Source organism: Pseudophryne corroboree, chromosome 4 (assembly GCF_028390025.1).
Source record: "Pseudophryne corroboree isolate aPseCor3 chromosome 4, aPseCor3.hap2, whole genome shotgun sequence".
Classification (NCBI taxonomy): Eukaryota; Metazoa; Chordata; class Amphibia; order Anura; family Myobatrachidae; genus Pseudophryne; species Pseudophryne corroboree.
In genome coordinates this window covers 178,576,822-178,601,225 of record NC_086447.1, presented here as the reverse complement: position 1 = coordinate 178,601,225, position 24,404 = coordinate 178,576,822, and the positions used below count along the sequence as shown (strand labels likewise).

General features: G+C 47.5%; 1 protein-coding gene across 1 annotated transcript in view; it reads left to right on the top strand.

The window, feature by feature from the left end:
• The first annotated feature begins 17,695 nt into the window (after positions 1 to 17,695).
• Positions 17,696 to 24,404, top strand: part of RNF7 (ring finger protein 7) — a 31,070-nt gene continuing 24,361 nt past the window's right edge. The window contains exon 1 of the mRNA XM_063915586.1: positions 17,696 to 17,877. Within this exon, the coding sequence (XP_063771656.1) occupies positions 17,733 to 17,877 (145 nt within the window). The 5' untranslated portion in view covers positions 17,696 to 17,732. The remainder of the gene's footprint in view (positions 17,878 to 24,404) is intronic.

Sequence of the window (24,404 nt, the reverse complement as noted above, 5' to 3'; positions counted from 1 at the left end):
AGATGCATCGGCTGATCACCCTGTCCCTGAGGGCCAGGGTGTCTCTGCTGTGGTGGCTGCAGAGTGCTCATATTCTCGAGGGCCGCAGATTCGGCATACAGGACTGGGTCCTGGTGACCACGGATGCAAGCCTCCGAGGTTGGGGGGCAGTCACTCAGGGAAGGAACTTCCAAGGACAGTGGTCGAGTCAGGAGACTTCCCTTCACATAAATATTCTGGAACTTAGGGCCATTTACAACGCCCTGAGTCAAGCAGAACTCCTGCTTCAAAACCAACCGGTGCTGATTCAGTCAGACAACATCACGGCGGTCGCCCATGTAAACCGCCAGGGCGGCACAAGAAGCAGGATGGCAATGGCAGAAGCCACAAGGATTCTTCGATGGGCGGAGAATCACGTGCTAGCACTGTCAGCAGTGTTCATTCCGGGAGTGGACAACTGGGAAGCAGACTTCCTCAGCAGGCACGACCTCCACCCGGGAGAGTGGGGACTTCATCCAGAAGTCTTCACGCTGATTGTAAATCGTTGGGAACTGCCACAGGTAGACATGATGGCGTCCCGCCTCAACAAAAAGCTAAAAAGATATTGCGCCAGGTCAAGGGACCCTCAGGCGATAGCTGTGGACGCCCTGGTGACACCGTGGGTGTACCAGTCGATTTATGTGTTCCCTCCTCTTCCTCTCATACCCAAGGTACTGAGCATAATAAGAAAGAGAGGAGTAAGAACTATACTCATCGTTCCGGATTGGCCAAGAAGAACTTGGTACCCAGAACTACAAGAAATGATCTCAGAGGACCCATGGCCTCTGCCGCTCCGACAGGACCTGCTGCAGCAGGGGCCCTGTCTGTTCCAAAACTGCGGCTGCGTTTGACGGCATGGCGGTTGAACGCCGGATCCTAACGGAAAAGGGCATTCCAGATGAAGTGATTCCTACGCTGATAAAAGCTAGGAAGGATGTGACAGCAAAACATTATCACCGCATATGGCGAAAATATGTTGCTTTGTGTGAGGCCAGGAAGGCCCCAACAGAGGAATTCCAGCTGGGTCGATTTCTGCACTTCCTACAGTCAGGAGTGACTATGGGCCTAAAATTGGGATCCATTAAAGTCCAGATTTCGGCCCTGTCTATTTTCTTTCAAAAAGAACTGGCTTCACTGCCTGAAGTTCAGACGTTTGTTAAGGGAGTGCTGCATATTCAGCCCCCTTTTGTGCCTCCAGTGGCACCTTGGGATCTCAACGTTGTGTTGGATTTCCTGAAATCACATTGGTTTGAGCCACTTAAGACCGTGGAGTTGAAGTATCTCACATGGAAGGTAGTCATGCTGTTGGCCTTGGCCTCAGCTAGGCATGTGTCAGAATTGGCAGCTTTGTCATGTAAAAGCCCATATCTGATTTTCCATAGGGACAGGGCAGAATTGAGGACTCGTCCACAATTTCTCCCAAAGGTGGTGTCAGCGTTTCATTTGAACCAACCTATTGTGGTGCCTGCGGCTACTCGGGACTTGGAGGATTCCAAGTTGCTGGACGTAGTCCGGGCCCTGAAAATCTACGTTTCCAGGACGGCTAGAGTCAGAAAAACTGACTCGCTATTTATCCTGCATGCACCCAACAAGCTGGGTGCTCCTGCTTCAAAGCAGACTATTGCTCGCTGGATCTGTAGCACGATTCAGCTTGCGCATGCTGCGGCTGGACTGCCGCATCCTAAATCAGTAAAAGCCCATTCCACGAGGAAGGTGGGCTCTTCTTGGGCGGCTGCCCGAGGGGTCTCGGCTTTACAACTTTGCCGAGCTGTTACTTGGTCGGGTTCAAACACTTTTGCAAAATTCTACAAGTTTGATACCCTGGCTGAGGAGGACCTTGAGTTTGCTCATTCAGTGCTGCAGAGTCATCCGCACTCTCCCGCCCGTTTGGGAGCTTTGGTATAATCCCCATGGTCCTTACGGAGTACCCAGCATCCACTAAGACATCAGAGAAAATAAGAATTTACTCACCGGTAATTCTATTTCTCGTAGTCCGTAGTGGATGCTGGGAGCCCGTCCCAAAGTGCGGACTCTCTGCAATACATGTATATAGTTATTGCTTAACTAAAGGGTTATTGTTATGAGCCATCTGTTGACTGAGGCTCAGTTGTTGTTCATACTGTTAACTGGGTATAGTTATCACAAGTTGTACAGTGTGATTGGTGTGGCTGGTATGAGTCTTACCCTGGATTCCAAATCCTTTCCTAGTAATGTCGGCTCTTCCGGGCACAGTTTCCCTAACTGAGGTCTGGAGGAGGGGCATAGAGGGAGGAGCCAGTGCACACCAGATATAGTACCTAATCTTTTAAGAGTGCCCAGTCTCCTGCGGAGCCCGTCTATTCCCCATGGTCCTTACGGAGTACCCAGCATCCACTACGGACTACGAGAAATAGAATTACCGGTGAGTAAATTCTTATTTTTATATATGTTCTGTTAAAGACTACAGTAATTTCACTGCAGTGTTCGCTACATTACCTAATCTAATTAGAAAAACATACTATGGGCCTGATTCTGAGTAGGATGCAAAGTGGCGACATATGCAATGCCTGCCTGGCCATATACTATATTCTCCTAATACCATTATCCGTCTGCCTATGAGCATTCTTGCGGCATAATACCTAAGCATCAATCCACCCACTGTTTGCTCAGCTGCAGCCACCATCATTGGCACTTGCAACTCCTGACAGGTAACAGATCTCACAAATTCACTACACGTTGCAATCACTAGAGGTGTACGGCCAGTGCCACCGCTGAGGGGGTGGCACCATTGCTACGCCGTAACACCTGTATATGGCTGCAGTTAGGGCCAGTTGAAAGGTTTCTCTGCATCCTAGGCCTAGCACCCCCTAACCTGCAAAATCCCACCACCACCTCTCAGGGGAAGATGCAGGTGGCCACTAGGTGGGCTGATGTGAATTGCATCATTATACATATACAGAGAATCAGTGCCGTAACTACGTGTATGCCAGGTGTGCCTGGCACACAGCGCAGTCGTACTGGGGGCGCAATGGCCAGCGGCTTGTAATGAGTCAATTTGACTCATTACAAACCACCTGTTCCGAAGGAGGAGAGGGAGCAGGGAGCCGCAGCAGCGCTATGTAACTGGTAGCGGCGCCGCTGCAGCAGTCCCCTCTCCTTCCACATCTCACTGCGCCCAATAGGAATCCTGAGACTCGTCTCCCACCCAATCAGTGCTGCATCCCATCCAAATTGTTCCCCGCGCTCCCATTAGGCCCCGCCCCCTCACGGATAGGCCGATGCTGGGCACTGACTGAGTCCCGTGGATGTGGATGCCACTGTCGCTGCTGCCGCCGCCGATCACGCCATGGGCTGCTGGAAGAGTGCCGGGAGCAGTGTTACAGTCAGCGGCATGCGGTCCCGAAGCAGCCCAGTGTGCTCTGTGCCAGCCTGAGCCGTTACACCTCCCGCATGGGAGAGACGCCTTCCTTGCACCACAGTTTCAACAAGCTTCGCGGACCGTGGAGACGCCGGAGGGATCAGAGCGGACTGGGCACCCTCCTCCCCCTGCTCGCCTCCAGCAGCGCACACAGTCTCCACAGGGTACGGAACTGCCAGGAGTGACTACGGTGAGTGAGTCATGTAGCAGTGGTGACTGCCGCATACGCGCGGGTGAGTCCTAATGGTGCTGTGGCAGTGAGCGGGTCACAAGCGGGTGGGGGTTCCCGTGGCATCTGGGGGTCTGGGAGGTGGCTGGGCCTGCTGTAAATGCGGCTGGGGGTTCCCGCGGGGGTGATGTGGGGATGGTGTGGCTGGACTTGCTGGGGGGGTTCGCTGAATGCCAATGAGGGGTCTGGGTCATTTCAGGCTGTGCACCTTGCTGTGGATTGTGCAGCTGCCTGCTGGTATCCTGATAGCAGCACAGACAGAGTGTATAACGTGCTGTACCTGGCGCAGAGTGTATAATGTGCTGTACCTGGCACAGTGTGTATAACGTGCTGTACCTGGCGCAGAGTGTATAACGTGCTCTACCTGGCACAGGGTGTATAATGTGCTCTACCTGGCGCAGAGTGTATAACGTGCTCTACCTTGCGCAGAGTGTATAACGTGCTCTACCTGGCGCAGAGTGTATAACGTGCTCTACCTGGCGCAGAGTGTATAACGTGCTGTACCTGGCGCAGAGTGTATAACGTGCTCTACCTGGCGCAGAGTGTATAACGTGCTCTACCTTGCGCAGAGTGTATAACGTGCTCTACCTGGCGCAGAGTGTATAACGTGCTCTACCTGGCGCAGAGTGTATAACGTGCTCTACCTGGCGCAGAGTGTATAACGTGCTCTACCTGGCGCAGAGTGTATAACGTGCTGTACCTGGCGCAATGTGTATAACTTGCTCTACCTGGCACAGTGTGTATAATGTGCTCTACCTGGCGCAGTGTGTATAACGTGCTCTACCTGGCGCAATGTGTATAAGTGGCACTGCTGTGTGATGTAATGCGAATAACACTACTGTGTGGTGTAATGTGAATTGGTACTATTATGTGACCATGCCCCATGAATATGGGAGAGGTGGGGGCACAAAAAATGTCTAGTTACTGCTCTGGTGCTGAGCGTCCTGTATGCAGCAGCATTGTCACCCCCTCCACAACTTGCAACATTTTTGTAGTGTACAAATCAAGTCTGTGTTTTTAGATTTGAGTAATAAGATTAATAAGAAAGAACCTTCATTCCGATTAAACCCAGAAAAGGACATGTCAATTTTTAAAAGTGAGGGGTCCCTAGGACACACTTTTTTTTTGTTGCTCAGCGCGATCACTGCATTTACAGCGGCGGTGGCCAGCCAATGCTGAAGAAGAGATACAGCTGCATACGACGCCGCTGGTAATTACAGTGCACTGCTGCGGCTCCAGTACCCATCCCCTCTCCTCCGCTGCCACCCTCCGCTGCCAGCACCGAGGAGCCTGACTGCCTGAAAGATGGTAAGTATCATCTATTCTATCTATCTAATGTGTAAAAAAGGGGGACGCTGTCTGCCGTAATGTGTAAAAAGGGGACGCTGTCTGCCGTAATGTGTAAAAAGGGGGATGCAGTCTGCCGTAATGTGCAACAAGGGGACGCTGTCTGTCGTAATGTGTAAAAAGGGGGACTGTCTGCTGTAATGTGTAAGAGGGGCTGTATCTGCTGTAGTAGTGCTACTGTGCAGCGTAATTTTAATAATGGAGACTACTATAATATGTAATGTGAATTGGTATTATTTTGTTGCCACACCCCTTCCCCATGAAGCCACGCCCCTACGGCACGCACTGCCCCTTTTTTACATAGAGGGGGGGCACCGATGCCCTATCTTGCACACAGCGCTAAAATGTCTAGTTACGGCACTGCAGAGAATAGGGATGACACTCAAGGACTTTTAAAGTGAAAAAGTATATTGTAAGCGAAGTCACAACATTTTGTGACTTTAGGCCTGATTCACTATGGATTGCTATTGAGGCTGAGATAGCGATGTTCACAGATCTGCTCTTGCTAAAAATTCACATGTGAAGAGCCGCCCAGAAAAGATAAGACGACCATCGCTGCATTTGCAAATCTGCTTAAGCATTAGCAGATTCGCAATGCATACTCAAAAAAGGACACCATCGACATCTGTGGCTCGCCCCAGCATAATCAAATCAATAAGAATGCAGACGCACTGGGCACCTTGTTTTTGAACGCAGCGTTCGCAGATGATGCCAAATACACGCCCCGTAAACGGCCATGGCACACCTGCGTTTTCCCAACCACTCCCCACAAACGCCATGTTACCACCCACAAAGAGTCACTTCCTGTCAATCAAAATGTGTTCACTTTACAATTAGGCTGCATACGCAAGGCAATCGCATTTTGTCCTCCACACAAGTGCAACGTGTTTGCAGCGCATGCGCAGACTGCTGATAATCACTCACTGTGTGCAATATCACATTTGCAGTTGGTAATGAATCAGACCCTTTGTTCACACTATACTTTCACTTTAAAAGGCTTTCAGATCCTTCCATTCTTTCTGCCTATGTATACACGCTAGCTGGCATGTTAGGAATCGGATAGGACACTGAGGCCAATTTCACTTTTTTGAAGCTAGAATAAAATATGTACTGTACATATTTGTATGCTGCTTACTGTGTTCCATCTAGTGATGAGCACCAGAAATTTTTCGGGTTTTGTGTTTTGGTTTTGGGTTCGGTTCCGCGGCCGTGTTTTGGGTTCGAACGCGTTTTGGCAAAACCTCACCGAATTTTTTTTGTCAGATTCGGGTGTGTTTTGGATTCGGGTGTTTTTTTCAAAAAACCCTAAAAAACAGCTTAAATCATAGAATTTGGGGGTCATTTTGATCCCAAAGTATTATTAACCTCAATAACCATAATGTCCACTCATTTTCAGTCTATTCTGAACACCTCACAATATTATTTTTAGTCCTAAAATTTGCACCGAGGTCGCTGGATGGCTAAGCTAAGCGACCCAAGTGGCCGACACAAACACCTGGCCCATCTAGGAGTGGCACTGCAGTGTCACGCGGGATGGCCCTTCCAAAAAACACTCCCCAAACAGCACATGACGCAAAGAAAAAAAGAGGCGCAATGAGGTAGCTGTGTGAGTAAGCTAAGCGACCCTAGTGGCCGACACAAACACCTGGCCCATCTAGGAGTGGCACTGCAGTGTCACGCAGGATGGTCCTTCCAAAAAACACTCCCCAAACAGCACATGACGCAAAGAAAAAAAGAGGCGCAATGAGGTAGCTGTGTGAGTAAGCTAAGCGACCCTAGTGGCCGACACAAACACCTGGCACATCTAGGAGTGGCACTGCAGTGTCACGCAGGATGGCCCTTCCAAAAAACACTCCCCAAACAGCACATGACGCAAAGAAAAAAAGAGGCGCAATGAGGTAGCTGTGTGAGTAAGCTAAGCGACCCTAGTGGCCGACACAAACACCTGGCCCATCTAGGAGTGGCACTGCAGTGTCACGCAGGATGGCCCTTCCAAAAAACACTCCCCAAACAGCACATGACGCAAAGAAAAAAAGAGGCGCAATGAGGTAGCTGTGTGAGTAAGCTAAGCGACCCTAGTGGCCGACACAAACACCTGGCCCATCTAGGAGTGGCACTGCAGTGTCACGCGGGATGGCCCTTCCAAAAAACACTCCCCAAACAGCACATGACGCAAAGAAAAAAAGAGGCGCAATGAGGTAGCTGTGTGAGTAAGCTAAGCGACCCTAGTGGCCGACACAAACACCTGGCCCATCTAGGAGTGGCACTGCAGTGTCACGCAGGATGGCCCTTCCAAAAAACACCCCCCAAACAGCACATGACGCAAAGAAAAATTAAAGAAAAAAGAGGTGCAAGATGGAATTGTCCTTGGGCCCTCCCACCCACCCTTATGTTGTATAAACAGGACATGCACACTTTAACCAACCCATCATTTCAGTGACAGGGCCTGCCACACGACTGTGACTGAAATGACGGGTTGGTTTGGACCCCCACCAAAAAAGAAGCAATTAATCTCTCCTTGCACAAACTGGCTCTACAGAGGCAAGATGTCCACCTCATCATCATCCTCCGATATATCACCGTGTACATCCCCCTCCTCACAGATTATCAATTCGTCCCCACTGGAATCCACCATCTCAGCTCCCTGTGTACTTTGTGGAGGCAATTGCTGCTGGTGAATGTCTCCACGGAGGAATTGATTATAATTCATTTTAATGAACATCATCTTCTCCACATTTTCTGGATGTAACCTCGTACGCCGATTGCTGACAAGGTGAGCGGCGGCACTAAACACTCTTTCGGAGTACACACTTGTGGGAGGGCAACTTAGGTAGAATAAAGCCAGTTTGTGCAAGGGCCTCCAAATTGCCTCTTTTTCCTGCCAGTATAAGTACGGACTGTCTGACGTGCCTACTTGGATGCGGTCACTCATATAATCCTCCACCATTCTTTCAATGGGGAGAGAATCATATGCAGTGACAGTAGACGACATGTCCGTAATCGTTGTCAGGTCCTTCAGTCCGGACCAGATGTCAGCATCAGCAGTCGCTCCAGACTGCCCTGCATCACCGCCAGCGGGTGGGCTCGGAATTCTGAGCCTTTTCCTCGCACCCCCAGTTGCGGGAGAATGTGAAGGAGGAGATGTTGACAGGTCGCGTTCCACTTGACTTGACAATTTTGTCACCAGCAGTTCTTTGAACCCCAGCAGACTTGTGTCTGCCGGAAAGAGAGATCCAAGGTAGGTTTTAAATCTAGGATCGAGCACGGTGGCCAAAATGTAGTGCTCTGATTTCAACAGATTGACCACCCGTGAATCCTTGTTAAGCGAATTAAGGGCTCCACCCACAAGTCCCACATGCCTAGCGGAATCGCTCTGTGTTAGCTCCTCCTTCAATGTCTCCAGCTTCTTCTGCAAAAGCCTGATGAGGGGAATGACCTGACTCAGGCTGGCAGTGTCTGAACTGACTTCACGTGTGGCATGTTCAAAAGGTTGCAGAACCTTGCACAACGTTGAAATCGTTCTCCACTGCGCTTGAGACAGGTGCATTCCACCTCCTATATCGTGCTCAGTTGTATAGGCTTGAATGGCCTTTTGCTGCTCCTCCAACCTCTGAAGCATATAGAGGGTTGAATTCCACCTCGTTACCACTTCTTGCTTCAGATGATGGCAGGGCAGGTTCAGGCGTTTTTGGTGGTGCTCCAGTCTTCTGTATGTGGTGCCTGTACGCCGAAAGTGTCCCGCAATTCTTCTGGCCACCGACAGCATCTCTTGCACGCCCCTCTCGTTTTTTAAATAATTCTGCACCACCAAATTCAAGGTATGTGCAAAACATGGGACGTGCTGGAATTTGCCCAGATTTAATGCACACGCAATATTGCTGGCGTTGTCCGATGCCACAAATCCACAGGAGAGTCCAATTGGGGTAAGCCATTCCGCGATGATCTTCCTCAGTTGCCGTAAGAATAGGAGGAGGGGTAGCAATGTATGTGAAAAAAAGCATAAATGCCACTTTAATACAAAATATTGAAGCCAAAACTGAGGCCCTTTGGGTCACCATAGAAACTGGGAAGAAGGACATTATTCGCATTGGGGTGATCTATAGACCACCAGGCCAGGGGCAGGATTTGGACAGGAACCTATTGTTGGACATCTCTAAAATGGCTTTTAAGGGAGAAGTCATAATCATGGGAGACTTTAATTTACCTGATGTAAATTGGGAGGGGTCTTTTGCAAGTTCAGCTACAAGTGGCAAATTTCTACATTCCTTACAGGGAGCATCTCTCAAGCAATTGGTGAGGGAGCCCACTCGCAAAGACTCAATATTAGATCTAATTCTTACAAATGGTGATAGAATATCTGATATATATGTGGGTGAGCACCTGGGATCCAGTGATCATCAAGCAGTATGGTTTAGTATAAAGACAGGATCCAACTCCTCTCACACAAAAACAAAGGTGTTGGATTTTAGAAATGCAGACTTTGCAAAAATGGGGAGATGTTTAAGTGATTCATTGGCAGACTGGAGGAACTTGGAAGGGGTGCAGGAGAGGTGGAAAAAAATTAAAAGTGCATTACTAAGGGTAACAGACCTTTGTATCAAAATGGTTAGGAAAAGCACCAGGAAAAGGAAGCCAGTGTGGTTCACAAAAGTAGTATCAACTAGTGTGAAAGCAAAAAAGATGGCTTTTAGGAAATACAAACAGACTCAAAATAATAACGACAAAGAGGAGTATCTGGACAGATGGAAGGATGCTAAGAAAGTGATCAGACGTGCAAAGGCAGAAGCTGAGGAGAAAATGGCCCAGTCAGTAGATAAAGGGGGCAAAACTTTTTTTAAGTATATAAGTGAAAGGAGAAAATCAAATGGAGGAATAATAAGACTTAAGACAGAGAGTGGGCATTTGGTGGAGGGAGACAAGGCAATAGCAGATCACCTAAATAATTATTTTTGCTCAGTATTTACTACAGAAGAAGGGATGGGGCCACAGTTAAATTGCAAGGACATTCATAAAAATAAGGTAGATGAAAATACATTTACAGAGGAGAAGGTCCTAACAGAACTTTCAAAACTAAAAGTGGATAAATCAATGGGACCAGATGGAATACACCCAAGGATACTCAAAGAGCTAAAAGATGTCCTGGTTACACCTTTAACAGAATTATTTAACCAGTCACTAAATACAGGTGATATTCCAGAGGACTGGAAAAGAGCAAATGTAGTTCCACTGCACAAAAGTGGAAGCAAGGAAGAAGCAAGTAACTACAGACCAGTAAGCCTTACATCAGTAGTAGGGAAAGTAATGGAAAAACTATTCAAAGAAAGAGTAGTGGAATATCTTAAATCAAACAACTTACAGGATCCAAAACAGCATGGATTTACTGGTGGGAGATCATGCCAAACAAATCTTATTGACTTTTTTGACTCTGTGATGAAAATAATAGATCAAGGGGGAGCTGTAGATGTAGCATATCTAGACTTTAGTAAGGCATTTGACACTGTCCCACATCACAGACTGCTAAATAAACTTGAAAGCCTGGGGGTGGATTATAAATTAGGGAAATGGATAAGAACCTGGTTGCAGGATAGGAAACAGACAGTTGTAGTTAATGGAGTGCAATCTATGGAGGGAAATGTTACCAGTGGAGTACCCCAGGGATCTGTACTTGGTCCAGTTCTCTTTAATATCTTTGTTGGTGACATTGCAGATGGTATTGAAGGGAAGATATGCCTTTTTGCAGATGATACAAAGATATGCAACAGGGTAGACACACCGGGAGGGGTCAAACAAATGATTGATGACCTAGGTAGGCTTGAGAAATGGTCAAGAACGTGGCAACTACAGTTTAATGCTAAAAAATGCAAAATCATGCACTTGGGTCTCAAAAACCCAAAGGCTAAGTATAGTATCAAGGGTACTATAATGGAAACTACTGAGGAGGAAAGAGATTTAGGAGTCACTATTTCAAGTGACTTGAAGGCAGGAAAGCAATGCAACAAAGCAATGAGAAAGGCAAGTCAGATGCTTGGTTGCATAGGGAGAGGAATCAGTAGCAGGAAAAAAGAAGTGATAATGCCACTGTATCGGTCATTGGTAAGGCCCCATCTGGAATACTGTGTCCAGTTCTGGAGACCCTATCTCCAGAAGGATATAAATACATTAGAGAGTGTACAAAGAAGGGCAACTAAAATGGTGCATGGCCTACATCACAAAACTTACCCGGAAAGGCTAAAAGATCTTAACATGTATAGTTTGGAGGAGAGAAGGGAAAGGGGAGACATGATAGAAACTTTCAAATATATAAAGGGTCTTAACAAAGTTCAGGAGGGAAACATTCTTCAAAGGAAAAGAAGCATTAGAACTCGAGGGCATACATTGAGACTGGAGGGGGGGAGGTTCAGGGGAAATTTAAGGAAAAATTACTTCACAGAAAGGGTAGTGGATAAGTGGAATAGCCTCCCATCAGAGGTGGTAGAGGCTAAGACTGTAGAGAAATTTAAACATGCTTGGGACAGGCATATGAATATCCTTACAAAGAATCAAGGTTAAAAAAGGGTTGAGATTGCCTAAAGGATAAAATAAAAAAGGGGCAGACTAGATGGGCCAAGTGGTTCTTATCTGCCGTCAAATTCTATGTTTCTATGTTTCTATGTAAGAGGTTTTCAGCTGTGTGCGTATTCTGGAAAGCGGTGATACAAAGCGTAGCCTGCCTAGGAAAGAGTTGGCGTTTGCGAGATGCTGCTACTGGTGCCGCCGCTGCTGTTCTTGCGGCGGGAGTCCATACATCTACCCAGTGGGCTGTCACAGTCATATAGTCCTGAGCCTGCCCTGCTCCACTTGTCCACATGTCCGTGGTTAAGTGGACATTGGGTACAACTGCATTTTTTAGGACACTGGTGAGTCTTTTTCTGAGGTCTGTGTACATTTTCGGTATCGCCTGCCTAGAGAAATGGAACCTAGATGGTATTTGGTACCGGGGACACAGTACCTCCAACAAGTCTCTAGTTGGCTCTGCAGTAATGATGGATACCGGAACCACGTTTCTCACCGCCCAGGATGCCAAGGCCTCAGTTATCCGCTTTGCAGCAGGATGACTGCTGTGATATTTCATCTTCCTCGCAAAGGACTGTTGGACAGTCAATTGCTTGGTGGAAGTAGTAAAAGTGGTCTTACGAGTACGACTTCCCCTCTGGGATGACCATCGACTCCCAGCAGCAACAACAGCAGCGCCAGCAGCAGTAGGCGTTACACGCAAGGATGCATCGGAGGAATCCCAGGCAGGAGAGGACTCGTCAGAATTGCCAGTGACATGGCCTGCAGGACTATTGGCATTCCTGGGGAAGGAGGACATTGACACTGAGGGAGTTGGTGGGGTGGTTTGCGTGAGCTTGGTTACAAGAGGAAGGGATTTACTGGTCAGTGGACTGCTTCCGCTGTCGCCCAAAGTTTTTGAACTTGTCACTGACTTATGATGAATGCGCTGCAGGTGACGTATAAGGGAGGATGTTCCGAGGTGGTTAACGTCCTTACCCCTACTTATTACAGCTTGACAAAGGCAACACACGGCTTGACAAATGTTGTCCGCATTTCTGTTGAAATACTTCCACACCGAAGAGCTGATTTTTTTGGTATTTTCACCAGGCATGTCAATGGCCCTATTCCTCCCACGGACAACAGGTGTCTCCCCGGGTGCCTGACTTAAACAAACCACCTCACCATCAGAATCCTCCTGGTCAATTTCCTCCCCAGCGCCAGCAACACCCATATCCTCCTCATCCTGGTGTACTTCAACACTGACATCTTCAATCTGACTATCAGGAACTGGACTGCGGGTGCTCCTTCCAGCATTTGCAGGGGGCGTGCAAATGGTGGAAGGCGCATGCTCTTCACGTCCAGTGTTGGAAAGGTCAGGCATCGCAAACGACACAATTGGACTCTCCTTGTGGATTTGTGATTTCGAAGAACGCACAGTTCTTTGCTGTGCTTTTGCCAGCTTGAGTCTTTTCATTTTTCTAGCGAGAGGCTGAGTGCTTCCATCCTCATGTGAAGCTGAACCACTAGCCATGAACATAGGCCAGGGCCTCAGCCGTTCCTTGCCACTCCGTGTGGTAAATGGCATATTGGCAAGTTTACGCTTCTCCTCTGACAATTTTATTTTAGATTTTTGAGTCCTTTTTTTACTGATATTTGGTGTTTTGGATTTTACATGCTCTGTACTATGACATTGGGCATCGGCCTTGGCAGACGACGTTGCTGGCATTTCATCGTCTCGGCCATGACTAGTGGCAGCAGCTACAGCACGAGGTGGAAGTCGATCTTGATCTTTCCCTATTTTTGGAACCTCAACATTTTTGTTCTCCATATTTTAATAGGCACAACTAAAAGGCACCTCAGGTAAACAATGGAGATGGATGGATACTAGTATACTTATGGATGGACGAGCGACTGCCGACACAGAGGTAGCTACAGCCGTGGACTACCATACTGCGTCTGCTGCTAATATAGACTGGATGATAATGATATAAAAAATATATATATATCACTACTGCAGCCGGACAGGTATATATTATATAATGACGGACCTGCTGGACACTGTCAGCACTGCAGACTCCTAAAGTAAGCTACTAGTATCAAGAAGATAGAAAAAAAAAACACAACAGGTAGGTGGTATACAATTATGGATGGACGAGCGACTGCCGACACAGAGGTAGCTACAGCCGTGGACTACCGTACTGCGTCTGCTGCTAATATAGACTGGATGATAATGATATAAAAAATATATATATATCACTACTGCAGCCGGACAGGTATATATTATATAATGACGGACCTGCTGGACACTGTCAGCACTGCAGACTCCTAAAGTAAGCTACTAGTATCAAGAAGATAGAACAAAAAAAAAAACACAACAGGTAGGTGGTATACAATTATGGATGGACGAGCGACTGCCGACACAGAGGTAGCTACAGCCGTGGACTACCGTACTGCGTCTGCTGCTAATATAGACTGGATGATAATGATATAAAAAATATATATATATCACTACTGCAGCCGGACAGGTATATATTATATAATGACGGACCTGCTGGACACTGTCAGCACTGCAGACTCCTAAAGTAAGCTACTAGTATCAAGAAGATAGAAAAAAAAAACACAACAGGTAGGTGGTATACAATTATGGATGGACGAGCGACTGCCGACACAGAGGTAGCTACAGCCGTGGACTACCGTACTGCGTCTGCTGCTAATATAGACTGGATGATAATGATATAAAAAATATATATATATCACTACTGCTGCCGGACAGGTATGTATTATATAATGACGGACCTGCTGGACACTGTCAGCACTGCAGACTCCTAAAGTAAGCTACTAGTATCAAGAAGATAGAAAAAAAAACACACCACAGGTAGGTGGTATACAATTATGGATGGACGAGCGACTGCCGACACAGAGGTAGCTACAGCCGTGGAGTACCGTACTGCGTCTGCTGCTAATATAGACTGGATGATAATGATATAAAATATATATATATATATCACTACTGCAGCCGGACAGGTATATATTATATAATGACGGACCTGCTGGACACTGTCAGCACTGCAGACTCCTAAAGTAAGCTACTAGTATCAAGAAGATAGAAAAAAAAAACACAACAGGTAGGTGGTATACAATTATGGATGGACGAGCGACTGCCGACACAGAGGTAGCTACAGCCGTGGACTACCGTACTGCGTCTGCTGCTAATATAGACTGGATGATAATGATATAAAAAATATATATATATCACTACTGCAGCCGGACAGGTATATATTATATAATGACGGACCTGCTGGACACTGTCAGCACTGCAGACTCCTAAAGTAAGCTACTAGTATCAAGAAGATAGAAAAAAAAAACACAACAGGTAGGTGGTATACAATTATGGATGGACGAGCGACTGCCGACACAGAGGTAGCTACAGCCGTGGACTACCGTACTGCGTCTGCTGCTAATATAGACTGGATGATAATGATATAAAAAATATATATATATCACTACTGCAGCCGGACAGGTATATATTATATAATGACGGACCTGCTGGACACTGTCAGCACTGCAGACTCCTAAAGTAAGCTACTAGTATCAAGAAGATAGAACAAAAAAAAAAACACCACAGGTAGGTGGTATACAATTATGGATGGACGAGCGACTGCCGACACAGAGGTAGCTACAGCCGTGGACTACCGTACTGCGTCTGCTGCTAATATAGACTGGATGATAATGATATAAAAAATATATATATATCACTACTGCAGCCGGACAGGTATATATTATATAATGACGGACCTGCTGGACACTGTCAGCACTGCAGACTCCTAAAGTAAGCTACTAGTATCAAGAAGATAGAAAAAAAAAAACACAACAGGTAGGTGGTATACAATTATGGATGGACGAGCGACTGCCGACACAGAGGTAGCTACAGCCGTGGACTACCGTACTGCGTCTGCTGCTAATATAGACTGGATGATAATGATATAAAAAATATATATATATCACTACTGCTGCCGGACAGGTATGTATTATATAATGACGGACCTGCTGGACACTGTCAGCACTGCAGACTCCTAAAGTAAGCTACTAGTATCAAGAAGATAGAAAAAAAAACACACCACAGGTAGGTGGTATACAATTATGGATGGACGAGCGACTGCCGACACAGAGGTAGCTACAGCCGTGGAGTACCGTACTGCGTCTGCTGCTAATATAGACTGGATGATAATGATATAATATATATATATATATCACTACTGCAGCCGGACAGGTATATATTATATAATGACGGACCTGCTGGACACTGTCAGCACTGCAGACTCCTAAAGTAAGCTACTAGTATCAAGAAGATAGAAAGAAAAAAAAACACCACAGGTAGGTGGTATACAATTATGGATGGACGAGCGACTGCCGACACAGAGGTAGCTACAGCCGTGGACTACCGTACTGCGTCTGCTGCTAATATAGACTGGATGATAATGATATAAAAAAAATATATATATATATATATATATCACTACTGCAGGACAGGTATATATTATATAATGACGGACCTGCTGGACACTGTCAGCAGAATGCGTTTATAGAATAAAAACACCACACAACGAGTGTTTAACTTTTTCAGGCAGACAATCACAATATACTGGTGGTCAGTGGTCACTGGTCAGTCACACTGGCAGTGGCACTCTGGCAGCAAAAGTGTGCACTGTTAATGTACTCCTGCTATAACTGCTCCCCAGTCTCCCCCACAATTAAGCTGTGTGAGCAGTGAGCACTCAGCACAGTCAGATATACATAGATGATGCAGCACACTGAGGCTGAGCACAGATATGGTATACTGTGTCACTGTGTATCGTTTTTTTTCAGGCAGAGAACGGATTATATTAAATAATAATAAAACTGCACTGGTGGTCACTGGTCAGTCACTAGTAAACTCTGCACTCTCTGAGTACTCCTAAGCTCCAGTAAATCAAGTGTCTCACTCTCACTCTCTATCTATTTCTATTCTAAACGGAGAGGACGCCAGCCACGTCCTCTCCCTATCAATCTCAATGCACGTGTGAAAATGGCGGCGACGCGCGGCTCCTTATATAGAATCCGAGTCTCGCGATAGAATCCGAGCCTCGCGAGAATCCGAGCCTCGCGAGAATCCGACAGCGGGATGATGACGTTCGGGCGCGCTCGGGTTATCCGAGCAAGGCGGGAAGATCCGAGTCTGCCTCGGACCCGTGTAAAAAGGCTGAAGTTCGGGGGGGGTTCGGATTCCGAGGAACCGAACCCGCTCATCACTAATTCACGGGTCACTTGATCCGGGTTTACCCTTTTCCACTTGCAAAAAACACGGGTAAATGCGCGCCCCCGTGCATTTACCCGTGTTTTTTGAGCTAGTGGAAAAGGGGTATAATTGAATATCGCCCTTTCTGGCCGGCCAGATGGTCTTAAACCAGAGTTTTTGTTAAACTCTATCGGAGGACGATGAACCTAGAATAAAAATTTTAAGGCGTTTTCTCACCAGCTGTCAGCCCTTGAACATTTCTCCCGTGAACACAAGGTTTGCAGATCACAAACTCCTTCAAACCCTGTTAATAAATATTTAATTCCCCCCAAATTCACTCAAGTAGAAAGTAGTAAAAATGCTTACATCGTGTCAACACAGAGGGGCATATTCAATTGGCCACATCATTTTTCATTGCAAAAATTTAGAGGGCAGACTGTACCCTATAAAATAAAATAAAAAAGAGAGAGAAAGAGAGAAACAGTAATTGTTATTACTGCCCCAAAGTAATATGAGACCATTTTTTTTTTTTAGTTTTATAAACTTTAACTCGCAATTAAATATGCATCAGAAAGTTCCATATACTGCAGCACTGAAATGTGTCAATAAGGAACATGGAATATAAATTGTATGTAACATAAATCACATGTCTATACAGGGCCAGGCTGCTGTATGGGAGGGAGGGAGAATGTCAGCAGCATGGATAACAATAAAAGCCACATAAGAATGGTCAGCGCTCCCCCTGCTGGTGGTTTCCTTTTACTGCTCCTGCATCTAGATGGCTTACAGACCTATTATTGTGATAGGATCCTTTACATAAACTCCGCCCGCTTGTTATCTAATTGGTCGCTTCTCTACTCTGCTAGCTACTGATTGGTTGACTCTCCGGAATCGCCGTTCCATTGGCCCGGGACATCCCGCCTCCTACTAGTATGGCTGCACAACGGGCGGAGTTCTCCGGGCCGGGTAGAAGCAGGAGTAGTAGGATGTTTGCGCTGAAGAAATGGAACGCCGTGGCGATGTGGAGCTGGGACGTGGAGTGCGATACGTGCGCCATCTGCAGGGTGCAGGTCATGGGTGAGAGAGGAGTCGTAGGGGTTGGGGGCGGCTGGGCCGTAACCGCAGCGTATCATGGACTCCGGGGCACTGTGCTCTCTAGTGGTGTCCTTGTGCTCTGACACTTCTCACTACATAGGGCACGGCGGTAGCTATTGTGCCTGTGTGCTTTCTATAGTCTATACGTAATGCCTAACACCCCCCATGCACTATACACCCCCCTCCCTATTCACACCGAATCACTTTTCACTGTATGTCCCCTCTCCCTATTCACTGTTCATGGACCCCCCCCCTCCTATTCTCTGTCCATGCCCCCACTCCCTGTTCACTGTCCATGCACCCCCACCACCTGTTCACTGTTCATGGACCCCCCCTCCCCTCCCTCCTATTCACTGTCCATGCCCACACTCCCTGTTCACTGTCCATGCACCCCCCCCCCCCCCACCACCTGTTCACTGTTCATGGACCCCCCCCCCCCTCCTATTCACTGTCCATGCACCACACCCCCCCCCCCTCCTATTCACTGTCCATGCACCACACCCCCACCACCTGTTCACTGTTCATGGACCCCCCCCCCCCCCTCCTATTCACTGTCCATGCACCACACCCCCACCACCTGTTCACTGTTCATGGACCCCCCCCCCCCCCTCCTATTCACTGTCCATGCACCACACCCCCACCACCTGTTCACTGTTCATGGACCCCCCCCCCCCCCCTCCTATTCACTGTCCATGCCCCCACTCCCTGTTCACTGTCCATGCCCCCACTCCCTGTTCACTGTCCATGCACCCCCACCACCTGTTAACTGTTCATGGACCCACACCCATACACACACATCCTATTTACTGTCCATGCCCCCACTCCCTGTTCACTGTCCATGCACCACCACCCCCACCACCTGTTCACTGTTCATGGACACACACCCCTACACACATCCTATTTACTGTCCATGCCCCCCACTCCCTGTTTACTGTCTATGGACACCCCCTCCACTCTGTCCCCCCACTCTGTATTTAGTCTTTATTCCAGCACCTTTCAGAACCTTTGCAGGTCCTCTTTCCTGCTTTGGTGGTTCTTGCAAAAGTCGACATGGCAATCGTCAACACACCACTTTTCTCTGACGTCCTAGTGGATGCTGGGTACTCCGTAAGGACCATGGGGTATAGACGGGCTCCGCAGGAGACTGGGCACTCTTAAAAGAAAGATTAGGTACTATATCTGGTGTGCACTGGCTCCTCCCTCCATGCCCCTCCTCCAGACCTCAGTTAGTTAGTTAGTTAGTATCTGTGCCCGGCCAGAGCTGGATGCACCCTAGGGGCTCTCCTGAGCTTCCTAGAAAAGAAAGTATTTGTTAGGTTTTTTATTTTCAGTGAGATCTGCTGGCAACAGACTCACTGCTACGAGGGACTGAGGGGAGAGAAGCGAACCTACCTGCTTGCAGCTAGCTTGGGCTTCTAAGGCTACTGGACACCATTTGCTCCAGAGGGATCGAACACAGGCCCAGTCCTCGGTCGTCCGGTCCCGGAGCCGCGCCGCAGTCCCCCTTGCAGAGCCAGAAGAACGAAGAGAAGTTGAAAATCGGCGGCTGAAGACTCCGGTCTTCATTAAGGTAGCGCACAGCACTGCAGCTGTGCGCCATTGCTCCCTTAGCACACCACACACTCCGGTCACTGATGGGTGTAGGGCGCTGGGGGGGGCGCCCTGGGCAGCAATTAGATTACCTTACTTGGCGAAAAGCACATAATACAGTCTGATAAACTGTATATGTGCATTAACCCCCGCCATTAAAGTACATAAAAGGACAGAAGCCCGACGCTGAGGGGGCTGGGCCTTCTTCCTCAGCACACCGGCGCCATTTTCTCTTCACAGCTCAGCTGGAAGGAAGCTCCCCAGGCTCTCCCCTGCAGTATCCTGGTACACAAAGGGTAAAAAAGAGAGGGGGGGCACATAAATGTAGGCGCAAAACTGTGTATGAGAAATACAAAAGGGATTTTTCCCATGCACTCTGCTGGCTGTTAGTAAGAAGAACTATATACTATGTAATAATAGGAAATTTAGAGCTCTTCGTTACATATGTTTTGCAAAAGATATGATAAGCCTCCAGGCCACTTCACGGCTGCTCTATTGCTGGAGGTCCCTAACTAAGCATAGGTCCAAGGCTTGGACCCCACAAAGTCGGCTCAGGCCCGACCACCCCAGGACAGCACACCATTGAAATACTAAAGTGTTAATATGTGTTAAGAAAGAAGCAGAAGCTATGGGTTAGAAAGTGCTACAAAAATAAGGGTGTTAATAAAATACTCAAAAGAGTAATATTAGTGAAAAAATAGGAGTGTTACATAAGTGCTAAATAAATAATATGGCATGCTACCCCAAGGTGGCCCAGCCCCACCAGACCCGGGGGGTACCACTCCCCAAACCCATACACAGCATAATAATAATAACATCCACTATGGGTCATACAATTGCTTAATATATGGCCACATGATAATGGCACATACAGAACATATCCAGATTGAGAGCTAGTTTACCTGGAGGCACCCCTGTATCCTCCAAATGGCACTACAGGACCCAGCATGCCCTCCTAATGCTGGCTCCATCTATGCCTCTCTGAACTGCAATAAATAGTGGAAAACTGCTCTAATCAAGCTTTCCTATTATTACATAGTATATAGTTCTTCTTACTAACAGCCAGCAGAGTGCGTGGGAAAAATCCCTTTTGTATTTCTTGTCTAGAGTAACCCCCTCCCGCAGCACCTGGGGATTGTTACCAGCTTGATTAGAGCAGTTTTCCACTATTTATTGCAGTTCAGAGAGGCATAGATGGAGCCAGCATTAGGAGGGCATGCTGGGTCCTGTGGTGCCATTTGGAGGATACAGGGGTGCCTCCAGGTAAACTAGCTCTCAATCTGGATATGTTCTGTATGTGCCATTATCATGTGGCCATATATTAAGCAATTGTATGACCCATAGTGGATGTTATTATTATTATTATTATTATTATGCTGTGTATGGGTTTGGGGAGTGGTACCCCCCGGGTCTGGTGGGGCTGGGCCACCTTGGGGTAGCATGCCATATTATTTATTTAGCACTTATGTAACACTCCTGTTTTTTCACTAATATTACTCTTTTGAGTATTTTATTAACACCCTTATTTTTGTAGCACTTTCTAACCCATAGCTTCTGCTTCTTTCTTAACACATATTAACACTTTAGTATTTCAATGGTGTGCTGTCCTGGGGTGGTCGGGCCTGAGCCGACTTTGTGGGGTCCAAGCCTTGGACCTATGCTTAGTTAGGGACCTCCAGCAATAGAGCAGCCGTGAAGTGGCCTGGAGGCTTATCATATCTTTTGCAAAACATATGTAACGAAGAGCTCTAAATTTCCTATTATTACATAGTATATAGTTCTTCTTACTAACAGCCAGCAGAGTGCGTGGGAAAAATCCCTTTTGTATTTCTTGTCTAGAGTAACCCCCTCCCGCAGCACCTGGGGATTGTTACCAGCTTGATTAGAGCAGTTTTCCACTATTTATTGCAAAACTGTGTATATAAGCTGCTATAGGGGAAAAATCACTCAGTATAGTGTACATCCCTGTATTATATAGCGCTGTGGTGTGTGCTGGCATACTCTCTCTCTGTCTCTCCAAAGGGCCTGGTGGGGGAACTGTCTTCAAATAGAGCATCCCCTGTGTGTGTGGTGTCGGTACGCGTGTGTCGACATGTCTGAGGTAAAAGGCTCCTCTAAGGAGGTGATAGAGCGGATATGTGTGTGGGAGGGTGTCTCCGTCGACAACGCCGACACCTGTTTGGATATGTGTAAGTGCTGAGGTAAAATTATTGCACAAAAGGTTAGGGAACAGAAAGGAAATCTACCCTGGTCTGTCCTTATGTCACAGAATCCTTCAGAGTCTCTCTATGTTCACTATCCAAAATAACAAAGTATCGACACAGAGTTTAACTCCACTGTCGACTACGATAGTGCAAAGTTACAGCCAAGAGGGCTAAAAGATATTCAATATATGATTATTGGAATAAAAGATGATTTGCATATCACTGATGACTCATCTGTCCCTGACACGAGAGTACACATGTTAAGGGGAAGAATGCTGAGGTAAATTTCCCTCCTCTCATGAGGAAAAAGAGCGGGAATCTCCAGACAAGAGACGGCAGCTTCCCACAAGAGAATTCTCAGGCTGTATCCTTTCCCCACTAGGGCCAGGATGTGTTGAGAATCTTCCCCTTGGGTGTCCTGTTTGCACTAGCTATTCTCAGGGATCCTGCAGATAGTGTGCACATTCTAGTATACTACCCAGACCGGCGATTGTGTCGGCATGGGTTTATAGCGCTGTGGCAGCGTAGACGGGTACCTTATCAGCAGAGATTGAGACCCTAGTATGCATATAAATATTTTAAGATGCTGTCTTAAGTGATAGATATATAATTATAAAGCATGCCCAAAGGGACATGAGTATACTGGGTCCTAGAGACAAAAGCTATGTCGATTTCTGCTTGACGTGTCCTGTAGAATATACAGTGGACAGATGATGCCGACTTAAGAGGCATATGGAAGGCTGAGGATTGTGTGGAGAAAGGTTCTCGGGCCTGGTCTCCACAGCTATAGCTGGTAATTCTGATATTTTGCCTTATATTCCTGCACAGCCTAGGAAAGCACGACATTATTAAATGCAGCTTTTCGAACAAAGAAACAAGAAGGTCTGAGGTGCGTCCTTTCTTGTCAGAGCCGGGGGCAGAGGAAAGACGCTGTACAACACAGCTAGTCCCCAGGAACAGAAGTCCTCCCCGGCCTCTACAAAAATCCACCGCATGTCGCTGGGGCTCCACAGGCGGCGCTAGGCCCGGTGGGGACACGCCTTCGTAAGTTCAGCCACAAGTGGGTTCACTCCCTGTTAGATCCCTGGGCAATAGAAATTGTATCGCAGGGATACAGGCTGGACTGTGAGAAGATGCCCCCTCACCGAGGACCCGGCGGGCTTCCCCCCAAGAGAGGGAGCCAGTGTTGACTGCAATTCGTAAATTGTATCTTCAACAGGTGGTGGTCAAGGGTCCCCTCCTTCAACAAGAGGGTGTTATTATTCGACCATGTTATAATCCCGAAACCAGACGGTTCGGTTAGACCCATATTGTATTAAAATCCCTGAACATATACCTGAAAAGGTTCAGGTTCAAGATGGAATCGCTAAGAGCGGTCATTGCAAGCCTGAAATGAATCGGGACATAAGGGATGCATACCTTCGTGTCCCCATTTATCCACCTCATCAGGCGTACCTCAGAATTGCGGTACGGGATTGTCATTACCAATTTCACCAAGGTAATGGCGGATATGATGGTGCTCCTGCGGAAGCAAGGTGTCACTATTATCACATACTTGGATGATCTCCTCATAAAAGCGAGATCAAGAGAGCAGTTGCTGGACAGCGTATCACCTTCTCTGGAAGTGAAACGGCAACACGACTGGATTCTATATATTCCAAAGTCGCAGATGGTTCCTACAGCTCATCTGCCTCGCCTAGGCATGATCCTAGACACAGACCAGAAGAGGGTTTATCTCCCGATAGAGAGAGCTCAGGAGCTCATGACACTGGTCAGGAATCCATTGAAAACCAAAACAGGTGTCAGTGCATCACTGCACTCGAGTCCTGGGAAGGATGATGGCATCATACGAGGCCATCCCCTTCGGCTGGTTCCATGCAAGGACAATGGAACTTACTGGACAAGTGGTCCGGATCACATCTTCAGATGCATCGGTTAATCACCCTATCCCCCAGGGCCAGGGTGTCTCTCCTGTGGTGGCTGCGGAGTGCTCACCTTCTCGAGGGCCGCAGATTCGGCATTCAGGACTGGGTCCTGGAGACCACGGATGCAAGCCTCCGAGGGTGGGGGGCAGTTACACAGGGAAGAAATTTCCAAGGTTTGTGGTCAAGCCAACAGACTTGCCTTCACATCAATATCCTGGAACTAAGGGCCATATACAACGCCCTAAGTCAAGCGGAGTTCCTGCTTCGCGACCAACCGGTTCTGATCCAGTCAGACCGCAGGGGCTCATGTAAACCGCCAGGGCGGCACAAGGAGCAGGGTGGCGAGGGTAGAAGCCACCAGAATTCTTCGCTGGACGGAGAATCAAGTAAGCGCACTGTCAGCAGTGTTCATTCCGGGAGTGGACACGACCTCCACCCGGGAAAGTGGTGACTTCATCAGGAAGTCTTCACGCAGTTTTGCAAATTGATGGAAACTGCCTCAGGTGGACTACATGGCGTCCCACCTCAATAAAAAGATAAAAAAAGGTTTTACGCTGGGTCAAGGGACTCTCAGGCGATAGCTGTGGTCGCACTAGTAACACCGTGGGTGTTCCAGTCGGTCTATATATTCCCTCCTCTTCCTCTCATACCCAAGGGCTGAGAATTGTAATAAACGGAGGAGTGTGAACAATATTCTTTGCTCCGGATTGGCCAAGAAGGACTCGGTACCCGGAACTGCAAGAAATGCTCTCAGAGGACCCATGGCCTCTGCCTCTCAGTCAGGACATGT